The 26,024-nt window shown below is 42.7% G+C and overlaps 1 protein-coding gene across 1 annotated transcript in view; it reads right to left on the bottom strand.

Moving 5' to 3' along the window:
• CHN1 (chimerin 1) overlaps positions 1-26,024 on the bottom strand; it is a 300,327-nt gene that overhangs the window by 13,132 nt on the left and 261,171 nt on the right. The window contains exons 11-12 of the mRNA XM_069225390.1: positions 21,576-21,713; positions 3,856-3,961 (exon numbers count right to left, since the gene is read on the bottom strand). Coding sequence (XP_069081491.1) covers positions 3,856-3,961; positions 21,576-21,713 — 244 coding nt within the window. The remainder of the gene's footprint in view (positions 1-3,855; positions 3,962-21,575; positions 21,714-26,024) is intronic.

Consider the following 26,024-nt stretch of genomic DNA (forward strand, 5'->3'; position numbering starts at 1 on the left):
TACATTAGGGAGCAGTCTCCACTAATGATCAACTAGATGGCGTTTGTTGAGCTCCTCCGCCCTGATGTTGAGGGAGCCTGCAATGTGATAGTCCATCAGCAGAATCCACTGAAAGCGCAGCTGTCATCATAATTTCAGGATCTCCTGATACAACACAAATGAACCACTTAAGTAATATCTACGAAAGGGAGGGAGTAACCTTTCTCAACAACCACCAAGACCTACTACTCTGAGGTAACTGCATGGCAGATGGGTAAACAAAAACGAATCATGCCCCCCCTACTGGGCTGCCTAGGACCACTGAAGGGGTAAGCAGCAGTTGCGGCAGACCGCATAGATGAGGAGGACTGCTACCCTTACTGATGGCAACGGCCTCTACCACCATTTCGTCCACTAGAGGCAGGAAAAGGCTATGCAGGCTGCTGCAAAATGTATAAGGGTTGTAGGAAGTCACAGTGTAGTCACAGAATTTACAGTACTGCTGGTAAAATTGGCAGGCAGGAGACAATACGAATAAACAGCAAAAGTAGCACAGCTATCTTTGAAATGCTTCAAAGCAGAGCTTACTTTTTCACCCAGAGAGCCTTGGGCCATCAACTGGCATATCCATCAGGGACACTAGCACTTCTTCAGAAAACCCTGTGGCGCACATCTAGGCATGGTGACAGACCATGGCAGTGGCTCCCAATGCACAGTCAACATAGTCCACAGTGTTCAGACCAGCCTATAAAATGTATTTAGTCGAATCCTGTCCATTATGAACCGTCTGAGTGAATGAGTTACTAAACTCCTTTAACAGAGTAGGCAAGATCTTGTTTGCCACATCTCAAAGGGCATGTAAATACTGCTAAAAACGTCAAACAGCATTAAGGGCTCTCATAGCAAAACTGGACGAAGAGAAGAGCCTCTTTCCAGGGCATCAATGCACTTTGATTCCCTATCTGGCTGCCCAATGAGAAAAGTATGAGGGTTTTCTTTACTGGCAAAAGCCTGTACAACTCGGCTTTCTGCCACAGGACACTGCATCATAAAGGTCAGGTTCCCTGGAGCAGCCCTATGGCACTTAGAAACAGAATAGCTCACTGGCAACATAAGCAAGTCTTGGACCATGTCGCCATTAAAGCCTCTGTCAGGGCCTCATTTAAGAACAGCAATGATTCAAAGGCTGAAGGACTTTACCGGAAAGTTTCTGTGAGCAAATTTGCCTTATTCGCCACAGTAGGCAACTGCCATTTGAGCACCTCTGCATCTCTGTGAAACCTCATTGCAAAAGAGATGCTCTTCTCAAAAGGGGGCCCAACGAAGAGTCCAATTCAGCCTCAGAAAAAGAAACAAGGACACTACCATTTGTCCGGTTTAAATAGAGATCAGCATCAGTGTATAAATGGTCAGTTATTGTCTGCCTCCAACATCTCATCATAATCACCACGAGGAACATGCTGAAAGCCCTGTATGGTGTCAGAATATTTTCTATCAGTAGTCTACAGATATCTGCAATACTCGAGATGCATCAAAGCCATAATAGGAGAGAGAATTCCCAGACCAGGGGCTCCTCTGGAGCGGAGGCAGGCACTGAACTGACTGGAGCTGCCATAGCCCTAGGGAGACCAGAATCATCTGAAAAAGCGGCAGCATTGCCTCTTTGAAGGCTTGAGCCTGCTGCAGAGTCAAAGATGACCCAGGGAAACCAGGGCACATTGGCTCCAATTACACAATGGTTGAGAGTGTTGTCCTTGGAATGTTGACTGCACCACCTCTCTCTGAAGGTGGAGTGGCAGCGAGGGGTAAACTTCTGCTTAGAGATTTGTGCTTACAAAGAGTCTTGTCTTTCAACTTTGTCTTGGACTTACCATGGATGGTAACCTGGACTGTACCAAGACAGAATGGGAGCAAACTCAGACATGACTAAACTCAATTCCTGTATTTAGCAATATACAGCTTCACTTCAAGCTCCTTAGTAGCCAGTGGGTGAACGAGGGAGCACTTTGAGCCATGTTTGGCACATAAGCAAAAAAAGACAGATGTCATGCGGATCTTTGACAGATTTGTGCTTCTTGCAGGTGTGGCATGTTTTAAATTCTGTAGTCTTCCGAGGTGAGATTTTCCTTATCACACTGTCTTGTAGGAGGTTTGGAAATTGGTAAGCATTACTGAACAGTTCAGGAGTGGTTCTTCAGATCCTCATCGAAGGACACACAAAAAAAGGAACAGAGAATAGGGTGCATGGAGTGGCACTTACATATAGCTCTGCATTGTCCTTTCCGGGGGAGATGCAGAGCCACCTAACAGAGTGTAGTACACATTTTTCCAGATCGGCACCTGAAGGAATTCAAAATGTTTGGAAACTGTGGTTATAAATACTGAACAGAAAAACTGTTTTATAAAAAATTTTTTGCTAAAGACTAGTTGTGGAATAAGAATGTATCTAAAAGAACAGATCTAACTTCTTTCAGTAATGACACGGCCCAGGTTTGGATGTGGGCCAGGCACTGTCAAGTTCATCACAATTCTAATATGGTCACCTTCATCTTTACTTCATAATTGAGAGGCAGCAAAACTGTGATCAAAATCAGCACAGGAGCAGTGATACTTGTATCCGGAAGACTTGTTAGACCATGTTGCCTTGTAAGAATAAGTGAAGGAATTTGGGGACAGCAGTCTGCCACAACAGGATGAGTGGGTGGGTCACTGGCTGGCAGGGACTGATGGATGGGGTCTCTGACTGATGGAGTCTTTGGAATTTCATTTGAGTTGTCATGTGTCCCAGGGATTCCATAGGCCCTGAGGAAAATTATAATTTCTTTTGCTAATTCTTCCCTTGGTGTATGTGTAATCCTACAGCTGAGGACTTACTAAACTGATTCCTGAAGGCCAACTGTGAGCATGCGTGATAAGCAGGTTAATATCCCCGGTGTTCTCCGATTAATAGTGGTGTGGAAACAATCATGGGAGTGCAATCCAAGTAGCCTCCAACATACACTGTAGTTCGCTGTGCTTGCATGTAAGGCTGTGTGGTGAGCTCTTAGGGCTTATGGAAGCTACTACCACTGGCACATCCCTTTAGTGCCTGTGTTAGTTAGAACAGAGCATCCTCCTGCTATTTGCCTGGCCAGCAGGAGGTGCAGATGTCACAAAGGCTTTAGTGGAATTATGGCCCTTACCCTGCATCTAAATCAGTATGAAGCTTCATCCTGTTAAATCCTAAATCATGTACGTCAGGAGCAAACTGTTATCTGATCCATAAAATTTGTTGTCTTCATGGTTCAACGAGTTATTTTGCTGATAGAGTTTGTACTTTGGGGCAATCTATTCCTACATTTCACAACTGACAACATGTGAAAATATAATCCATTGTAACAAATACAGAAGCTTGCATAGTTAAAAAGATGTACTTAGTAGTTAACAAAGCATGTCACAAAGCTGTGTGGTAGATTTGTTTCAGTATTATCCTACAGGAATCTCAAGTGATTTTGAAAACTGGTCTCAACCACAACTTTTCATGTTAACAATGCAATCTTTTCTCTAACATCTACATTTTGAATAGCATATGCACGATAAACACTCAGTTACTGAGTTTTAAATGAGTTCTAAAAATTTTAGGACACTTTTCCCACTGCCGGTTTTGACCTAGTGCTATTTCTGGAGCTATGACTTTAACATAAAAAACAGACCTCAAGTTGATATACACAACTCAAAATGACACCATAATAGCCAATAACATAAGAAATGCAGTTATCAAATGCTTGTAAACCATTACAAATATTCGTGGTGGTAAGCAATTTTATTAAAGTTGTTTTCACTACCCTGTTTAAAAAAAAAATAGTACAGCACCTGTAAATGTTAAACAAAACTTGCCTTTTTAAATGGGCCATAAGGTATCGTAGAGATTCACAGTGTGCTGGTGGTAGTAACTTCAGTGCTTCATGCAAAGTTTCTAATTGTTCATCAGGATCCATGGTCTCTGAAACACAAGTTGTCATTTCATCATTAGCAGCATTTAGCTAAATACAACTCAGTAATCAACACAAGCATATAAGTACCCCGCCTTACACAAACTGGCATGTGGAATGCCCCTGTGCTATACAACAGGAGGCAAAAACTGCATAGGACACTTGCAGCTGATCAAAACAAGCATACTGGATGGTGGAACATGAAATAAGATGACAGTGTATATGAAGGAACAATCATTTATGAGGGAGGATGTAGGAAGCTGCCTGGTGTGTGGTGAGCACCTATGGTGTTATCACCTTTTACCAGGTATCCTTTATTAGTGAGGTGTAGTCAGTGTCTAGGAAGCCAGGGCTGTCTAGAGGTAGCTGTGGATGAGCAGCCAAGACTTATCTAGGAGACATGCAAAGCTTATGCAATACCGCTGTAGTCGCACAGCACTTACAAGAAAGAACCACAGAGTGTTACAAAAATAAAGGTACTTTATTATGGCAACCCAAATACCAAAATACTGTACAGGCAATACCCCAACTGGAGGTAAGTAAACACACTATTATGTACACATTAGGAGTCAGTGCTTGCATAAAAGCCAATAGAAAACAATCAAAACAATAGTAAGTACTGAAGGCCCTGGGGTGGACCAAATCATATACTAAGAAAGTGGAATGCGAACGTCGGGTCCACATCCAAAGAAGTGGAATCGGTAGAGGGGAGCTGGAGGAAATAAGGACACCACAAGATAAGTATCAGACTGCCACCCAGCAACCAGGAGAAAAGAGGTAAGTACCTGGTTCTCCCCAAAACCCACCAAAAGAACTTCAGAAGAGGATTTTGCAAGACCCAGACAAGACTGCAAGAAACCAATGGTGGATCCTGGTAGAAAAAGACCTGCAAAGGAAGGGGACCAAGTCCAGTTTATGTTTGAGTGACCGGTTGTGGCAGGAACCACTACCCACCTGTCTGTGGATGCAGGACCAGGTTGACAGTGAACAAAGACAGTCAGCAGTGCAGCACTGGAGTAGCTGAAGAGTTCCTGAAGTGATGTAGTTGATGCCCCACCCCGGAAGAAGGATTGCAGTCGGTCAGTGGTGTTCGAAAACCACCAACAAGCCTTGCAAAGGCAAATGTCGCTGAGGAAGAAATGCAGAGCTGCTGGGGACCAGCAAGGTCCAGGTGGACTCAACCCATAGAGGGCAGTCCCGGGTGACCCTCAGCAGGTAGGAGAGTCACAGGAAGAGGAGGCAGCCCCCACAGGCGACCCACAGGCAGCAAGCCCAGAAGTCGCGGTGAGGCCCACGCAGCACACGTAGAAAGGGGTCCCACGTCGCAGGAGAAGCACGCAGAGGACTTTGCTTCGCAGGGAGGAGTGCTGGGGGCTGGGGCTACACGGAGCCTCAAGATCCCTTGAACGAGATGCCAACAAGCCCTGGTAGCTGCAAGAGATGCGGTGCACAGGGATACTGTCCTGTGGGGAGAAGCAAGGGCTTACCGTCTCCCAACTTGGACAGCTGGTAGAGAGGAACAAGTGAACCACTCCAGACCACCACATGTGATGCAGGATCCACGCAGCTCTGCAGGACAGGAGTTCCACACAGCCGGTCATCGTTGCAGTTTGTGCCTGCGGATGCAGGGGAGTAATTCCTTCACGCCAAGGGAGATTCCTTCTTGTTTCTTGTGCAGACTGTAGACTCGTCGCCCTCAGAGGATTCATAGCACGGGAAATGTTGCAGTTGCTGGAAGAAGCCAGAGAAACAATGTTGCAGAGCAGAGTCGTCACTGTAGTTGCAGATTGTTGGTTCCTGTAGGGTCCAGTTGCAGTTCCAGTGGCCAGAAGGTGAAGTAAACGATGCATAGGAGTCCTGCTGGAATCTTGCACTTAGAATCTGAGGACCCACCCAAGAGGAGACCCTAAATAACCCGGGAAGGGGGACTGATCACATAGCAGGGTGACCACCTATCAGGAGGGGGCTGTGACGTCACCGGCCTGACCTGGCAACCTAGTTGTTCCCAGGGGCCTCTGCCCCCCTTGGATTCAAGATGGCAGAATTGAGTGGCCACCTGGAGGAGCGCTGGGCACCACCCCTGGGGTGGTGATGGACAGGGGAGTGGTTACTCCCCTTTCTATTGTCCATTTTCACACCAAAGCAGGGACCAGAGGTTCCTGGACTGGTGAAAACCGGTTTATGCAAGGAGGGTACCAAATGTGCCCTTCAAAGCATACCAGTGGCTTGGGGAGGCTACCCCTTCCAAGCCATGTAAAACCTATTTCCAAAGGGAAAGGGGTGTTTCCTCCCTTTCCCAAAGGAAATCCTTTGTTCTGCCTTCCTGGGCTTGAGCTTGTCAAGCAGCAGGATGGCAGAAACCTGTCTGTAGGATGACAGCAGCACGGTCTGTTGGGAAAACCCTGCAACTGGTAGGAGCAAAGCTGGGGTCCTCTAAGGAGCCCCCAGAGTGCATGGAATCATACAACCAATACTGGTAACAGTATTGGTTGTATGATTCTGACAAGTTTGATACCAAACATGCCCAGGAGTTACCATTATGTAGCTGGACACAGTGTCCAGTACACGGGTAAAATGGCTTCCTCGTACTTACGAGGTCCAGTGAAATGGTGCTGGAGTTCGTAGGTACCTGTGCTCTGGGCTAGGAGGGCCTACCATAGGGGTGACTTCCAGTGAACTGGTGCAGTGACCTGAAGTGAAAGGGTGCATGCACCTTTTCATTCAGGCTGCAATCGCAGGTCTGCAGACACATTTTACATGGGCTACCAGGGGTGGCATAATACATGCTGCAGCCCAAGGGAATCCCTGGTGCCCCAATGCCCTGGGTACCATATACTAGTGACTTAAATGGGGCACCAGTATGCCAAATGTGGGGTGTGTGAAGTCCCAAGCAACCACATTTAGAGGGAGAGAGTACAGTTACTGGGGTCCTGGTTAGCAGGTTCCCAGTGAACACAGTCAAAACACACTGGCAGGAGGCAAAAAGTGGGAGTAACCATGCCACAAAGAGGGTACTTTCGTACAGAAGAGCTAGCAAGTAAAGTTATTCGCTTAACACACATTTTGTTTCATCAGTTGAAGGAAAAGAGTGGTAACACTGAGTTATCTTATATTGCAGAATGTATACAGATTGCGATTGTCGAACGCATGATACATCAACAAGAAAGAAAATATACAAAACTAAAGATGAAATAATATATCATAAAAAAGAAAGAAAAAAGGTGATTCAATCCAAAGTATAGAAGGGAGGAGAGGAATTAGTCAATAGAGGTCAAAAGGATCTATGTATCCAATGACAAGGTATACTGCTAACCTACTATAGAGGGTTGAGTGCATGGATTTACTAAGATGTTTATATGGAAAATTTGATTAATTGTTCAATCTTGTACCAGAGCTTCCTGACATTGGTGCAGTAAAAAAAGCATGTGTTCTAGATCTCCTCCGTTGTGGTCACAGCTCCAACAGGACGAGGAGTCCACTAAGCATTGTTTAAGTAATTCTGTAGGTGTCCAATAGCATTTATGGAGAGCCCAGTATTTGCACTGGTATACCAGGGGTGATATCTTGTGTTTTGGGTATTGGGTCCATATAGAGCTCCAAACCTGCTCAAAGGGTGGACTGTCAGTGTGAGAAAAGAAATCCCTCATTTATCATTGAGGTCTTTAGATATTTTATCAGTTTCCTCCCGGTATTTTATAAATATTACTTGCTATGTGATTCTTCTTAAGAGATATTTCTTAAATAGGTAATGCAGGGCGTGTGATGTGAGATGTTCAATTTTCCTACATCCGTTTTAAGCCTAAGAAAGTTATACAAGTCAATATTCAGCAGAACGTACACTGGCTACCTCACTGCATAAGACATTAGGGAATTATCTTCTTAGTATAGGACTCTGATGATTCTTACGCCATGTTCAGTCCAGTTTTTCCAATAAATATTTTTCCTGTCCAGATGAATATTCCTGTTTAGCCAATGGGATTTAATATTTGAGCCATTTTGAAATATATGGTCTAGGACCTCGATACCTCTTATTGTGTCAAATATATTTAGCGAAAAGGGAACATTTAGATTTTATATAGTGAGTATGCTGATAAAAGACCACAGTTTTATTATACCTATTTCTATTTCCAACCATGGCAGGGTTGTAGGTAATTAAGAAGGGAACCACCAACTAGCTTGTCTCAGCAAAAAGGCCTTTTGGTAACTATAGAAGGTCGCAAATTTAGGCCTCATTTGGATTTATCTACATTTTAGTCGTTTGAATGGGATTCTGTCTTACTTATTTTTCCGAAGGTAGTCTGAGATTCATTTATCCATTACCTTGTGGAAGTTTGCGGAGAGGAAAAGTGGAACATGCTAGGGATAAAGTTAATCAGGGAGCATATCATTATTTTAACACACTTTGCTCTGCCCCACCATGTAATAAATTTAGATGATCATGACTCTAAAAGATTTTTGATTTTTGTAGTTCCGGATTTTTCAATGTGTAATTTTGGATCTGCAAGGCTTTGCTCAAATTCCATTCCCATGTATTTTAGCTGCTTCAATTGCAATCTGAGTCCAGGTGAACCAACAATTATTGGGTGACTTAAGTTATTTATTGGAAAAATGTCTGTTTTGTTGTGGTTGAAAGAGTAACCGGAGACTGCTGCGTATTTGTCAAATAGTTCCAGGATTTCTGGTATAGCTTGATCAGCTTCCTCTGTAAAAATTAGGATAACTTCTTCATATGCTGCCAGTTTTAGAGGGCCTGAGCCAAGAGGGATAGCCTTGACCATATCATTGATACATATGTTTTAAAGTAAGAGCTCAATAGCAAGTGGAAAAAGTAAACAAGGATAAAAGGATAGCCTTGCCTTGAGGTAAATTAAAGTTTTTTTAAGGGTCCCTATTAACTCCATTGTGTGCTGATGGATGAAAGAATAAGCCCATTACTATAATCTCAAATTCTGAGTCTAACGAGAATTTTCACTGCACGCAAGAAGGTACACAAGACCTTATCAAAGGTCTTCCCTGCATCTAGCACCATGGCCATCGTTGGGGTAAGTAACTTAGCCTTCTCTAAAACATGAGCAAATAGTGTAATACTGTCCAACACAAGACATCTTTTAATAAAACCCATTTGGGGTTTGTGAATGAGTTTGGGAAGAACCTTTTCTAAACGCATTTGCAAAATATTTGCATATGTTTTACAATGGATGTGCAGAAGTGATACTGGTCTATAATTTTTCAATAGATCCTTCCCTTCTTTTATGTATACCTGCATTAGTAGCTTCTGAGGCTGTGGCCTTTACCTCTCCAATTCGAAAAGTGGGTGAAACGTTCAGTCAGACAGAGGAGTAGTATTTCCTGGCAGATACTGTAAAATAATGCAGGAAAGCTGTCTGGGCCTGCAGCCTTCTCATTTAGAGAGATAGGAAGGCTGAGGTAATTTCCATGCTCCGAAACATTTGTTTAATTCAATAATCTCCTCCTTACTTGGTGTGTGTAGATTCATACAGGCCAGACAGTATTGTCACTCCTCGATATCTGATAGCTTTTGGAGTTGTAAAGGTCAGTGTAAAAAGACTGGAAGGTTCTTAGGGTATTTTTCCTGTCAAGGTGGACTTTACCCTGTTTGTGCCCAATAGCTGCAGTAGCAGACTTATTGTTCTTACATCTGAGGCAACTGATCAGTACTCTACCAACTTTATTATGTTTGTTAATGGATTTGGCTTTCAATACATTAACCCATTTATGGGCCCTTTTCCCGAGGGAGGAGTAATTTTTTAGTAGTTTAAGTTTGAGAATCAGTTATCTTTAATGCTTACCAATTCCGATTCTAGTTTCTTGATTTCCCGCTCTAGAGAGTTAAGTTTTTAAGTCAATATTTTGTTTTTATTGGACATTATACCTATCATAATTCCACATAGGGTGGCTTTCATCACATCCCAAAACATGATAATTGGGACTGAGTCAGAGTAGTTTTCCTCAAAGAAAATGATAAATTAAAGTCAGATTCGATTATTTTGCCTGGGGTGTCTTTACCAAATTCTTCATTCATTCACCAAATTTTTCCCTCGGATATAGGACAACTAAAATCCAGGTCAACCGATAAGCATGAATGGTCCAATATCACAATAAGTAAGGTTCTAGGACTCGAAGTTAAGGTGTTAAATTATCATTAGTTAAGAGGTAGAATATTCTTGACACTGAATTATGTGTGTAAGAATAGAAAGAGAACGCGCTACCCATGGGGTTATGTAGACACCAGGGGCCTCTGAGATTTGGAGTCAAGGGTGATGTTTAACTGTTCAGGTAATCTGTTGGAGCATATATATTAGCAATGTAAAAGTCAATACAATTTATATTTAGTTTGCTTATGGGCCATATGCCGTTAATATTGTGTATATTATCTGTGCAGAAAATCTCTACTTTTTTTGCGATTAGTGTTACAACACTATTCTTCTTAGTAGCTGGGGAGCATGAACCGTATCCAGTCCATGTATTATTCATACATTATGCATCATTCAAACCAATTCTTGCTTCCTGAAGGAGAATAATATCGCCTTTAAGTCCGTGGCAGTAGTCTAATATTTTTTCCTTTTAACCAGACATTTGAGGAACTCGGTATTAACGGATAACACTGTTATAGGATTAGTAGGCACACTGAATTAAATGTATGGATATGGATTTGTGAAACAATGCGGTCCGTTGACCTAATGTCCTCTTTAAGCATTGAACAGGAAAGTGAGAAGAGAGGGAAAAAATAGCAAAAGGAGCAACGGGAAATTCAAAGAAAATTAACTAATAAGAAAGCTCCAAAGTAATCAGCTATAATTTATAATTCAATCTGCGGATTATCTTCCCCAGTGGAAGGATTACAAGCCTTAAGCATTCTAACTTCCAACTGAGACATACCACATGGACTAGAAAACAAGGCTACCTTAATAAGTAGCATAAATATGTTTAAAGTGTAGGTGAACAGTAGAATACTGTATAAAGTGAGATCTAGGTAACAACTGAAGTAACTCAAAGAACGGAACAGTTCAGTACTTACATAAGGAAAATGTCACTTACCCAGTGTACATCTGTTCGTGGCATTAGTCGCTGCAGATTCACATGCTGTGCATAGTCCGCCGTCTGGTGTTGGGCTCGGAGTGTTACAAGTTGTTTTTCTTCAAAGAAGTCTTTTCGAGTCACGAGACCTAGGGACTCCTCCCACCTCGGTTCCATTGCGCATGGGCGTCGACTCCATTTTAGATTGTTTTCCCCGCAGAGGGTGAGGTAGGAGTTGTGTATGCTAGTAATAGTGCCCATGCAATGGAATGAATACGTATGTACCAAATGAAGGTTAAAGTAACATATATTTACAAATGTACAAATGTTGAAGATATACTTCCAAACGGCTACAGGCTCCCGGGAGGCGGGTGGGCGCATGTGAATCTGCAGCGACTAATGCCACGAACAGATGTACACTGGGTAAGTGACATTTTCCGTTCGGTGGCATGTGTAGCTGCAGATACACATGCTGTGCATAGACTAGTAAGCAGTTATCTCCCCAAAAGCGGTGGTTCAGCCTGTAGGAGTGGAAGTAGTTTGAAATAAAGTTCTTAGTACGGCTTGTCCTACTGTGGCTTGTTGTGCAGATAACACATCTACACAGTAGTGTTTAGTAAATGTATGAGGCGTAGACCATGTTGCTGCCTTACATATTTCGTTCATTGGAATATTTCCTAGAAAGGCCATAGTAGCACCTTTCTTTCTGGTTGAGTGTGCCTTTGGTGTAATAGGCAGCTCTCTCTTTGCTTTAAGATAGCAGGTTTGGATGCACCTAACTATCCATCTGGCAATACCTTGTTTTGAAATTGGATTTCCTGTATGAGGTTTTTGAAAGGCAATAAATAGTTGTTTTGTCTTTCTAATTACTTTTGTTCTGTCAATGTAGTACATTAGTGCTCTTTTGATGTCTAATGTATGTAGTGCTCTTTCAGCTATTGAATCTGGCTGTGGGAAGAACACTGGTAATTCTACTGTTTGATTTAAGTGGAATGGTGAGATAACCTTTGGTAAGAATTTTGGATTTGTTCTTAGAACTACTTTATTCTTGTGTATTTGAATAAATGGTTCTTGTATGGTAAACGCCTGTATTTCACTTACTCTTCTTAGAGATGTGATGGCAATGAGAAATGCAACTTTCCACGTTAAGTATTGCATTTCACAAGAAGGCATGGGTTCGAAAGGTGGACCCATGAGCCTTGTTAAGACAATGTTGAGGTTCCATGAAGGAACAGGTGGTGTTCTTGGTGGTATAATTCTCTTTAGGCCTTCCATAAACGCTTTAATGACAGGTATTCTAAACAGGGAAGTTGAATGAGTAATCTGCAGGTAAGCAGATATTGCGGCGAGATGTATTTTTATGGAAGAGAAAGCTAGTTTGGATTTTTGCAAATGTAGTAAATATCCTACTACATCTTTTGGAGACGCATGCAATGGATGAATTTGCTCATTATGGCAGTAATAAACAAATCTTTTCCATTTATTTGCATAGCAGTGTCTAGTGGAAGGTTTTCTAGCTTGTTTTATGACCTCCATACATTCTTGTGTGAGATCTAAGTGTCTAAATTCTAGGATTTCAGGAGCCAATTTGCTAGATTCAGCGATGCTGGGTTTGGATGCCTGATCTGTTGGTTGTGTTGTGTTAACAGATCTGGTCTGTTGGGTAGTTTGACATGAGGTACTACTGACAGGTCTAGCAGTGTTGTATACCAAGGTTGTCTTGCCCATGTTGGTGCTATTAGTACAAGTTTGAGTTTGTTTTGACTCAATCTGTTTACTAGATATGGAAGGAGAGGGAGAGGGGGAAAAGCGTACGCAAATATCCCTGACCAATTCATCCATAGAGCATTGCCTTGGGAGTACCTGTGTGGGTACCTGGATGCGAAGTTTTGGCATTTTGCGTTTTCTTTTGTTGCAAAGAGATCTATTTGAGGTGTTCCCCAAATTTGAAAGTAAGTGTTCAGTATTTGGGGGTGAATTTCCCATTCGTGGATTTGTTGGTGATCCCGAGAGAGATTGTCTGCTAGTTGGTTCTGGATCCCTGGAATAAATTGTGCTATTAGGCGAATATGGTTGTGAATTGCCCAATGCCATATTTTTTGTGTTAGGAGACACAACTGTGTCGAGTGTGTCCCCCCCTGTTTGTTTAAATAATACATTGTCGTCATGTTGTCTGTTTTGACAAGAATGTATTTGTGGGTTATCATGGGTTGGAATGCTTTCAACGCTAGAAATACTGCTAACAGTTCTAAGTGATTTATGTGAAACTTTCTTTGATGTATTTCCCATTGTCCTTGGATGCTGTGTTGATTGAGGTGTGCTCCCCACCCTGTCATGGAAGCATCCGTTGTTATAACGTATGTTGGCACTGGGTCTTGGAAAGGCCGCCCTTTGTTTAAATTTGTATTGTTCCACCATAGAAGCGAGATGTATGTTTGGCGGTCTACCAACACCAGATCTAGAAGTTGACCCTGTGCCTGTGACCACTGTGATGCTAGGCACTGTTGTAAGGGCCGCATGTGCAATCTTGCGTTTGGGACAATGGCTATGCATGAAGACATCATGCCTAGTAGTTTCAGTATTATTTTGACTTGTACTCTTTGTTTTGGATACAAGGTTTGTATTACATTGTGAAATGTTTGTACTCTTTGTGGACTTGGAGTAGCAATCCCTTTTGCTGTGTTGATTGTTGCTCCTAAGTATTGCTGTGTTTGACACGGCTGCAGGTGTGACTTTGCGTAGTTGATTGAGAAACCTAGGTTGTGTAGGGTTTCTATGACATATTTTGTGTGTTGTGAACACCGTTTTAGCGTATTGGTTTTGATTAACCAATCGTCTAGGTATGGGAACACATGTATTCGCTGCCTTCTGATATGTGCAGCTACTACTGCCAGGCATTTTGTAAAGACTCTTGGCGCAGTTGTTATTCCGAATGGCAACACTTTGAACTGGTAATGTATTCCTTTGAATACGAACCTTAGGTATTTCCTGTGCGAAGGATGTATCGGTATATGGAAATACGCATCTTTTAGATCTAATGTTGTCATGTAGTCTTGCTGTTTGAGCAGTGGGATTACGTCTTGTAATGTGACCATGTGAAAGTGGTCTGATTTGATGTAGGTGTTTAGTGTTCTGAGATCTAGTATTGGTCTTAGAGTTTTGTCTTTTTTTGGTATTAGAAAGTACAGTGAGTAAACTCCTGTGTTCTCTTGATGACGTGGTACCAGTTCTATTGTGTCCTTTTGCAGCAATGCCTGAACTTCTAGTCCTAGAAGGTCTATATGCTGTTTTGACATATTGTGTGTTTTCGGTGGGACGTTTGGAGGGAGTTGGAGAAATTCTATGCAATAACCATGTTGGATAATTGCTAAGACCCAAGTGTCTGTTGTTATTTCCTCCCAAGATTTGTAGAACTGGTTTAGTCTTCCCCCCACTGGTGTTGTGTGAAGGGGTTGTGTGACTTGTGAGTCACTGTTTATTTTGAGGGGTTTTGGGACCTTGAAATTTTCCCCGGTTTCTTGGGAATTGGCCCCCTCTGTATTGTCCCCGAAAACCTCCCCTTTGATATTGTCCCTGGTAGGTTGGTGGTCTTGTTTGTGAGGTGCTGGTTTCTGTGGGTTGACCTCGAAACCCTCCCCTAAAAGTTGTTTTACAAAATGTGCCAAATGTGCCTCTGCCCTGCGGGGAGTAGAGTGCGCCCATGGCTTTGGCTGTATCGGTGTCCTTTTTTAATTTTTCAATTGCAGTGTCGACCTCCGGCCCAAACAATTGCTGTTCATTAAACAGCATACTGAGCACAGCCTGTTGTATTTCGGGTTTGAACCCAGATGTGCGCAGCCATGCGTGCCTCCTTATGGTGACTGAAGTATTTATTGTCCTTGCAGCTGTATCCGCTGTATCCGCTGCATCCATGGAAGACCGTATCTGATTGTTCGAGATACTTTGTCCCTCTTCCACCACCTGTTGCGCTCGTTTCTGGAACTCTTTGGGGAGGTGTTCGATGAGATGTTGCATCTCATCCCAATGAGCCCTGTCGTATCTCGCCAGGAGTGCTTGCGAGTTGACGATGCGCCACTGATTTGCCGCATGTGCTGCAACCCTTTTTCCCGCTGCATCAAATTTGCGGCTCTCCTTGTCCGGAGGTGGTGCGTCGCCTGATGTATGCGAGTTGGCTCTTTTACGAGCTGCCCCCACAACTACTGAGTCTGGTGTCAGTTGTGATGTAAGAAAGACAGGGTCTGTGGGCGGAGCCTTGTATTTTTTCTCCACCCTTGGAGTTATGGCTCTGCTTTTAACTGGCTCTTGAAATATTTGTTTCGAGTGCCTTAGCATTCCTGGAAGCATGGGAAGGCTTTGATAATGGCTATGGGTGGAGGACAGGGTGTTAAAGAGGAAGTCATCCTCAATAGGCTCCGAATGTAGCAAGACATTATGGAATTCGGCTGCCCTAGCTACCACCTGTGCATATGATGTACTGTCCTCAGGTGGTGACTGTTTAGTTGGGTACGACTCTGGGCTATTGTCCGATACTGGAGCGTCGTAGAGGTCCCATGCATCCTGATCATCCTGGCTCATTGTGGTATGAGCTGGTGAGTGTGTTAATGGTGGAGTTTGTGCCGGTGATGCATGAGTTGATGGTGGTGGAGAGGGTGGTGGAGTTACCTTCTTTACCACCTTCGCTTGTGGTTGCTTGTCTCCTTGCCGGAAGTCAAGTTTCCTTTTCCTTTTGATTGGGGGAAGAGTGCCAATCTTCCCTGTATCCTTTTGAATAAAGATCCGCTTTTGCGTGTGATCTGGCTGAATTGTTTGTAATTCCTCCTCAAATCTGTGTTTTTTTAGTTGAGAGGACAGTCCCTGTTCCTCTGAGTAGGAACCAGTTTTCGGTTCGGTTGCCGGGCGTTTCGGCACCGAAACCGTATCCCTTGATTTTTTCGGCTCCGACAAGATCTTTTGTCTTTTTGGCGTCGTGCCCTCTCGGTGCCGACCAACTTCGGATCCGCTGTGTCGGTGCCAAATTTTTTCTGCGTCACCCTCTCGGTCCCGAGAGTGCTGCGTGCCTGTATCTCGACCGGAGTCGGATGACTTCGACAGCAGCTCGCCCTTTTTCGGTGCCGTTGGACGGTCACCTACTTTCCGGGTTAAGCCATGGCCTGTTGGCAGTGGCGTCCCCTGGGCTTTGTCAGTCTTTTCGTGTGATGTTTGTTTCGACGTCTTACTCACGGTTGGTTGTTCTTCGATGTCGAATTCTTCGGAATCCGACTCGTGGATGGAGAAAGATTCTTCTTACTCCTCCTCGAACCGTTGTTGTCCTGTCGGCGTGGACGCCATCTGCAACCTCCTGGCTCTTCGGTCTCTGAGCGTTTTCCTCGACCGAAACGCGCGACAGGCTTCGCACGTATCCTCCTTGTGCTCGGGGGACAGGCACAAGTTACAGACCAAATGTTGATCCGTATAAGGATACTTATTATGGCATTTAGGACAGAATCGGAACGGGGTCCGTTCCATCAGTCTCGATGTTGCACGCGGTCGGGCCGACCAGGCCCCGACGGATGATCGAAATTACCCCGAAGGGCTCCCGAAGCTCTTCAAGATTCGGTGTCGATTGGTTCTAACTACCCCGATACCGAACGAAACAATACCGACGAAGTTTCCGAGATTCTGACTAACTTTACGACCTGAAACACAGAGCGAAAAGGAACACGTCCGAACCCGACGGCGGAAAGAAAACAATCTAAGATGGAGTCGACGACCATGCGCAATGGAACCGAGGTGGGAGGAGTCCCTAGGTCTCGTGACTCGAAAAGACTTCTTCGAATAAAAACAACTTGTAACACTCTGAGCCCAACACCAGACGGCGGACTATGCACAGCATGTGTATCTGCAGCTACACATGCCACCGAACATATACTTTCCTCATCTGGATTTGCCACAATGTGTACAGGGATGGAGCTATTTAGCTGACAGTGTGATTATCAGTCCAGAGTCATTAACCATCCATATGGGAGAGCTGCAATGTCTTAATATAGTGATCCATAGATTCACTGAAAGTCATACTCTTACCATCGTGAAAAAACTTCATTTTTGAAGGGCCCACAAAGTTAAAGATATGTTATGTGATTTAAAGGTCGATCTCAATGACAGAATGCTTTTCTGTCTCATGATGGTGGCTTTAGCATAGGTTTGACATATTCGTTTTAGGCATCATTCAGTTTAATTGTTTTTTATTTTTGTCATACAGGTTTTGACTGCTTCAGAAAGTTAAACTGGAGTGGACAAAGGATCACTGATCCCAGCTATCATGGTTATGAGTTTCTCTAGAAGATTTGCTATGTGTTCGCTCCATATCAAAATCTTTGTCAAAGTTGGTCCCAAGGACACGCAGAATCCAAACTTGCAAGACGAAGTACAGCTATTATTGTTAGCTTCCGAGTTTTCTTGCAAGCCAATGATTCTAAGGTTTCCTTGCCTTTTTTGCCTTCTAATTATGTAATTTTACTATCTAGGATCACCACCTTCCAAGGTAGTATAGAAATTTTCTTTTCCTGAGCAGTTTGAAAGTCTTAACTTTTACTTATTCTAGATCCTGCTTCTTAAAGGCGATTAGCCAGGGCCTTGAAGGCGCTCCTGAGGCCTACCATACAATTTTGCAGTGAGTCAGTGTTCATTTTAGTACACTGCATGAAGTCATGTAGCAAATTTTAACACTGAAGGATTAATACCACATTAGTAGTGTGTCTTGCTTTTCTTTTATGGGTGAGTTGGGTAATGGCAGTTCCTGTTTAGTTTGGATGCCTCCTCTTTGGCATCGTTAATGTTCCTAGGATAACTCTCATTAGTATCAGCCATTCTGTGAGTAATGTTTCTGGAATTCAAAAACTCCATGAGTGCTGTTTGTGTGACAAAACAAACGATGCAAGAGAGAAATAACCAAGTGTGTAGTAAGTGATGCGTGAAAATTCAAAGTGACCATAATTAGCAAGGTTAGCTTTCCAGCTTCAGGTAGTGTGGTATTTTCTCACACTCTGTCTCTCGATCAGTAAGCTCTAGTGTTCAAGATCTCACATGGGCACAGACACCAGAACTACTATTCACTACCACACATTAAAGAGTCAGCAAGGGAACAATGGTCTGCATGGCGATCGACAAAATGTAGGTGTGAGAAACAATGTAGGTGTGAGAAACAATATCGGTGTTCATTAAGTAAAACTAGTGGTACGCTGTATCTTATATGCCGTATCCGGGATGTTCAACCCACATTCTTTTATCCTTTGTGCACAGGAGACGCCATTTTATTTATCCTCTTATTGCTATTGCAGGCTTACAATGCCAGTGACTAATAAGATAAGAGATAAAGGGGTATGGTGTCAAGTAAAACTAGTACCCATTTTATATAGGTTTCATCACATAAGATGTGCAGTGAGTTAGAATCCTACAAATAGTAACTCTGTAAAATGACCATAGCGGGTGAGCCTTTGAGCGTGTGCAGTACCTGGAAATCAGAATGGTGTGGAGGAGCTCGAGCATGGAATCGGAAGGGCATCAGCACCAATAACTTATCACTCGTATAAGCCTTTTGAGGCATGGGATGTAGCTTTGCTGATCAAGAGTAAAATCAGTCACGCTGATTAGAAAATGGTGGAGTTGTGCAACAGGGTTATAAGGAATACTCTGTCTAGACTCAGACAGTGCTCCAATTTACTGGGGTCCCTCTTTTGTGAGGAGGAACTCTGAAAACATGCTTTAAAGACTCAACAGCTGTGCCCCTCTGCCGGAGCTATGAAATCATTTGGCCATCTTAATGAGCACTAGCCATGCCCCATGTGACCGAAAATGTTTTAGGGAGGGACAGGTGAGGAAATTAAGTTACCCAAAACTCAGAATCTCCGTGGTAGGACAGCACAAGTGGGCATATTTAGCAAGTTCTCACGGCAAAGGGACTGCTCATGTTACCGATACCTTACAAGTTCAGATTGTAGAATAGTTAGAGCGAAAATATATGGTCAGCTCTCAGATAGCAGTATGCCTGCCATAAACATCTTGAACAATATAGATAATGAAATGTCTCCACATGGGTCCTGAACTAGTAACCATTGGAGAAAATGGGCTCTGGCGCCAAAGAGAGAGCTTTTCAAACGCAACATGTATAATCACTCAAATGCTTTAAAATAACCCCCAAATCCCTGCACCCCCCCATCCACCACCACACCAACATACATACTCTTTAGAAAAGAGCAGGAAGAGCTAGAGCTTGTCACAGTGTAAAACCCCAGTGACGATCTCACTGAAGCGACTATGCCTCCCCTTCCTACACTAATTCTCGCCATAAACATTGCATGCCAGCTACATCTTTCAGCCATATATCTGCACGGTTACTCAAGCCCCCCTAAAAAGATCCCATCTAGTTTATTCCCTTAACTTTTCATGTTAACCCACCATACCAAACCTCACACATGCACAGAAGATACATGGAGCATCTAACCGGTGCCTCTCTAGCTCAGCTCTCTCACTGCCTAGTGCACCCCTCCTCTCCTGCTCCATCCCCTCACTCATGGCTATACCTTTGCTTCCTGAGTAGCCTCCATCGGTGTCCTTATGCTCTATTGATTTAGTGTCCTTGTGCAGCACTTCACTGCTTTGTAACTTGTTTTGTGCTCTGTATGGCTCCTAAGTATTTTGGAAATGCAATCCTTTTCTCCGTGTATCAACCCACTGAACTAACGCACAGGGCCAGCCAGTGAACTACTGAGCACATATACCTCTTTATCAATTGTAATCTCTGCTCTTTTAACAGAGTAAGCAGAAAATAACTTCTGATCATTCTTCCCTTTTTACTGAAAACCAAAGAGGCAAATCATAATCAGAAAGCAAAAAACTTCTGCTAGAATACAGGATTGTGCCTTCTGTCGGGTCGCAATAATCCCTGGGGGGTTCCTGCCTGGAACAGCTACACAGGAGGACAAGACGCCTGGTCTTGGCACAGTGCGAGTTACCAAACAAGTCCAGGGAATGCGCAGCCAGTGAGTAGAGCATTACTATTCCTTTCTTTGTCTTTTTTTTTTTGTAAGTCAAAAAACATATGTTCATTTAGGCCATAGCCTTTAAAACACTAACACATAAAAAATTGCAGTATGCACAATTAAATACTGTACCATAAAATACAATAAAACATATCCTAACTAAATAAAACCCCAATGTACAAAACCCTGCTATTTAAAATAATTTTTTCCCTCAACCTGGTGAATAAATCACATTACTGTCTCTCAAAGATATACCAACAGAAATTTAAAAACCGACCCATCGCACGTCACATCTAAGAATCGCATGTCCACCAATAGGTCAATTGCTTGTCCCCTATTTCTAAAACCATTTTTTTTTAAAATAGGCTTTAGGTACTTCTCCAGATGGGGTAAAAACCACAAACAGTCGACCAGGATATGGGGAGAATTCATTTTCACATTAAGAACACATTGGCAGATTTTCTCTTCGTTTTGCAGAACCTCCTGATTCCAAGACATAAAAACTACGTTTATTCCACACCGAAACCTTAATAAACGTTGGCGCATCTGAATGTTTGGAATCTTTTCCAAATAGTGGAAAATGTCATCGATCCCCCTGGTATTTAGCAAATGTGAGACTTAACATTTATTACTCAGGTTCCTTTGTCTTATGGGACCACTGACTGGACAGACCCGAAGTGGGCACCGATGCAGCTTAGCAGGGTAGGTCTCGGAGCCAGGTCCACCCCAACGAAAACAATAACTTTATTTTCTACCGCTCAGTTTCCGGTCTATACTGCAGACTTTGCTGAGCCTTCTAGGCACAGGTAGCTTGACAGGACTTATGCTGGGCTCACTCACAGTGTGATTCATCATCCGAGCATGGCCTACTGTCTCTTGGAGGCCCAGCCCACGCTGCAAATCAGTATAGTATGTGTGCATCTGAGCCCTGAAGCTTCGGTGGTGTCAGTTAACAAATATATTAAACATACACAAAAAAACAGATGAGAATGTAAAGGGAAAACAGTCAGAGGAAGGCAATGGCAAACTGCCCCCCCCACTCTCCCTCGGCACCACAACTTTAGTAAAACCGCATAATTAGAACATATTCAGGTTCTAAAGGCAGGCAGTATGCTTACAAGAGCTTTGCACCATATCCTAGAAACAGAAGATTTTCTCCTCTGCTTTCACTTGACTTTACAATTATACCGCAGTTAGTGCTCAACAAAAGCAGTCTTTTAACAAGCCCAGAATAACTTTTAATAAAGCGTCTCTCAATTGTTTTAAATTCTGTCTCTCCCAATGATTCTGACTTCACGAGATTATAATATAGAAAAAAAGCATAAAACGAGCTTAAAAACGTCAAAAGCAATCTCAACTAAGGCCCTCTATCACCACTCAAAAGTACCACTATCAAAATAGGTCCCATACAAGCCACACACTAATTAATGCGTGCAATCAGAATTATGTTTAAGAAATTAGCATACTAGAATTTTTGTATGAAGAAACATCAAGCTTCTGCAAAACAAAGGCATTAGCATTCAACCCCAAAACACAATGATATGCACACACGCATATGGTTCATACTTACTTGCAGATTCTATAAATTTGGGGTAGGCATCATACGTAATGAGGGGAATTGGCAAATCCCTGAAGTACAGTTTAAGTGCACCTGTTATAATATTGATATCTTCATAAACATTCATTGAAATGTCAGCTTTTTCTCCGTCTAAAGTATAAAAAAAAGGTAATTAGCTCCTTAAAGAATACTTTTAAAATTACATATTCATAAGAACAACACATCTGCGTCTACATAGTGGCACCTGCCTCTAGGCTAGCAAAAGCAGATTGCAATTAAGGAAAGCTCAACCATCGAGGCATACAAATATTTGTAAATTAGTGTTATCACGTGTCCTGCATGCAGCCAGCTTTGTCAGCCACTTTATAATCTCCGACACACATAATCTATTAAATTTATCACTGATCTTTGACCAGGATACCATTATTTTTTAGGACCAGGAATTGAAAATAAAATGTGGCTTGGCTATTCGATGTAGCACAAAACGTGGCTCCTAACAGCAGATAAGGGCTTCACAGAGAACCTTTCCATTGCAGCAGAAGCACCTGAAACACAATGTTGTACAAAGGACAACACTAGTTGCGACATTCCGAAATATCATTTTCTTTTTTATTTATTTCTTTTGTCAAGGGGGTGGGCTGAGGCATTTAAAACATGATGTAATAAACCAGGATGTGGAAGGGAGAAGTTAACAACATACTTATAAAATCGTAAAACATAGCGCAATTTCCTACACTTTGAGACGCAGAAACATAATTAGATTTTTCCACAATCAGTGAGACCCAATATTTGCTGGATGAGGAATGCTAGTTTAGAACACTGGGCTTTGGAATGTAAAATCAGCAAGTTGATCACATCTCTACCATTAATCACAGTGAATGCGCGTCCCTGGGGTAGACTAGCAAGTAGTTTCAAATTATGACCCAGTATTTGTTATGATTTAGAATCGAAGTTAAATATTTTAAGTTAATAGCATTACAGAGCTGTCTATTTTGTAGACCAGTGCACTGGCTGTATAACAAAATGCTATGTGCATATTGCATATTTAGAGTTACACATCCAGAACGTTTAGTAAATCTATTCATGGCAGAAAAGGGCAGCAAAGGCAACTGTGTACATTTGTTTTGATGCAAACCTTTACCCACATCTCAGAGGAAAACAAGAAAGATTTGAAACACTAAAGCATTTCATTCCAATCGTTCTTCGATGAAAGCAAGATGACTTGTATTCAGTGCTAGAAAATATGAAAGTATTCAGGTTGGCCATAATGGGAGACAAGCTGTAAAAATATAGCTACCTGCCTTTTCCTGTGAATTTTTGTCAGTGTCCAATAAAACAAAGAAATTAGGTACTCTTTTGGCGACACAACTGCAGTGGAAAATTGCAGTTTCAACTATATGAACACAAAACAGTTACCTATTATTTCAAAAAAATCAGTCTGAGAGGTAGTTAACTGTCTACTTCAAGAAGGCATATTAGATCTTAAAAGCCTATTAGCCCATATGTCTCAACTACAAAGTTTAGCCTAATGCACTCATTAAACTCAGAGATATGGGATGGCACATTTGGTTCGAAGAACATCCTTGGCAGCCACAGGTGTCTACTTCAAAGTAAAGTGTGGGTACTAGTATCCAATTCATGCAAGTCAAAAGGACTGCAGCGATCACACTGGGCCTCCATGTAATGTGATCCGGCTAAACTCATCCTTTATGTCAAGTACAACATTTTCCCCTGGCGCTCTGAGCAAGAGAGTGAAGTTAAAAAAAACAAAAAAAAAACACTACATTCAGCCATAGCTTGGGCTAATTTATGTGAACACATCATTGTAACTGCTTCAGCCTAGACTTTATTGATCAATAAAAACTGCATGTGATCTGTGTGTATTTTGTAGGTCATGTCCGGGGTGGCCACCGTCATTGCATTTGCTTTCTAAATTCCTGTCTGGCTGGGTGCTGCTTTGAAGTTTTTGTTGCTGATACACATTTATAGCTTTTTGTCCTCAGTCGATAGCGTCCCTTGCCTGAGCACCTCCTATACTATCACAATTATTGCAGCAACCCCTGTGGATCCCCTCTTTCCCCAATTTCTGGTGATTAGACCCTCCATTCACAGTTACTCCCACTGCTAGTCACTGGTAGTCATTCCCTAATTCTGCGGCGTGTGGAGAAATTCCTGTGGATTCTTGCCCGTTTAGGCTTGTAAAGACCAAGAAGGGTTAGGGCTAGAACATTTAGCCTAGTCTGCCCTTCCTCAAGCCTTGCTTTAACAAAATCCCTACTACTCTCTCTCGTGATATCTATCCTATATGCATTCCTTCAAGATAATCCATGAGTAACACCCTCTCTTCTGGTTCCTTAATTTCATCCATACGGATGACTGTGCTATCACCATTTCTGGGTGGTCTCTAGAGACCCATATAAGTGTGGTATCTAGACTCCTGTGGCTATTTTTTTACTTGAATGTAGAATCATGGCATATACTACACATAATAAAAGAATGCCCATTCCTTGTGGTTACTGCCTGCGCACCTGGTGGGGAGGTGGACGCAGGTAGCACTTCCAAAAGCCCATACAGCATCCAATTTCTATGGGTTGTCTGCTCTTCAACTCATCGTTTGACACCAATAAGCGTATACCAAGGCCAGCTACTTATTTCCATGGGTTTCTCCTCTGCCACCCCGGGACGGACTTCTATGATTACACAGCAGAGCTGTTTGTGTAGCGCCCTGTCTTGTGTGTGGCTCCTCTGGCACCCTTGGGTGATTCCTTATACCAAATAGAATGGCTGGCTTGATACTGCCCATCTCCATGTGTTGCTCCTCTGTGGTCCAATCAAAGCATTTAATATGACTGGTAGTATAATGCCCAACCCTATGGACTGCTCCATGCCACGTCTGGGTGGGCTCTTCAGGCATATACTAAGACTGCTCATATAATAGTTGCTCCACAGTTGACACATCTGGGCATACACTATAGCTTTTTGAATCATGACCATTATTAAGGTTTGCTTCTCTCCCGTTCCTGGGTGGACTCCTCAAGCCATTTACAATGCTTGGATACATAATGCCCATTCCTACACTGTATTGTTCTGATGCTGTTGGCAAGATTGGACCCTAAAATGTAGAATCTTCCACCGTAGGACATTCCCTATCCTTATATTCAATATGACAAACTGTATTATACAGACCAATCCAAATCTGGTACATATCATGCATGCAAGAACGCAAATGTTTCTCATACTTTTCTCTTATGTTGATGTGCTGGGACAGCAACACATTTGCAGTTATATGGTTCAGCTATGTCCCACTTCTCAATGAGAGCAATCAAATCTGAGAAGTGTTCTAGAGATAGAATTAGAGCTTCAAACACTAACTTTCATTTTGTGGCCCACTAGTCTTGGTTACATTTCAGTGCAATAGTGACAGATCCATCAGGTGGAGTAGCCCAAGAACTGTTCAGTGAGCTCATTAAAATATACATTGTTAGGGTCAGCACAATCAGCCATCGTTTCATCGTCCGCTGTAGATTTATATTCATGGTTTAGGGGACTGCTATACCAAACTGGCAACATTTTCACCCAATTGCAAAAGTACAATATACTGATCAGCTATCACTTAGTGGACTTGACACTAAATGTAGACTTTGTGTGGGTATAATTGACTATCACTATAATGTGTGCATCAAGCAAACCCATGCACTTAGAAACCCTATTACAAATCTAAGTGAAGCAAGCAATAGTGCTTCATTATTTTGAGTATTGTAAGATTCACATAATTAAATGCTAGTATAATGGGGGCTGGGGTGAACACACTTGCTATAGAGGCATGCACCACAAGCAATCCACACATCTATTAGCTGTCTGCCTCCACTAATTAATTTTGTTTTTTTAAACCTATTTTATTGGCTTTTGCAAACTCAACCAACATTGTATGAACATCGGTATTAAAATCTTATATCATCTGTGTATTGATGTATGCATTTGCTGAACAATGCATTACTATTTGAACCCATCCCCTGTTCCCTCCCACCGTCGCACACCCTGGGCATCTCCGGTGGTTTATCATGGGCAATGGATGTAGCATTGTTGCCCATTGGGTCCCCTTCACGGAAATGCAGGAAAGAGAGAGTGAGGGGTACCTTTCCTTTAATGTTGTGTGAATAATCAGGAGTCCCCCTTGTCTTCATGGTGTATTGGGCAGGGACTTAGCTGGTGGGGTCCCAGGGTGCTTCAAGTCCTCCACCAGCGCCCCCCCATGCCCTGGTCATCTCCATAGGGCGCTGTCCTCGGCAGGCCTCACAGAGCAATGCCTTCCCTTCGTAGTCAGCTCATCATTCTATTTCCCGTCTCCAGGTAGTCAGTGTCGCCCACCTCGTGTTACAGTTACAAGTTATTTCTCTCTTAGCTATGAGCAGCCCCATGTCCTGGAACTTACTTGTGGTTTTTGTCTTAGTTGCGTGTGAG

Source organism: Pleurodeles waltl, chromosome 3_1, assembly GCF_031143425.1.
Source record: "Pleurodeles waltl isolate 20211129_DDA chromosome 3_1, aPleWal1.hap1.20221129, whole genome shotgun sequence".
NCBI lineage: Eukaryota > Metazoa > Chordata > Amphibia > Caudata > Salamandridae > Pleurodeles > Pleurodeles waltl.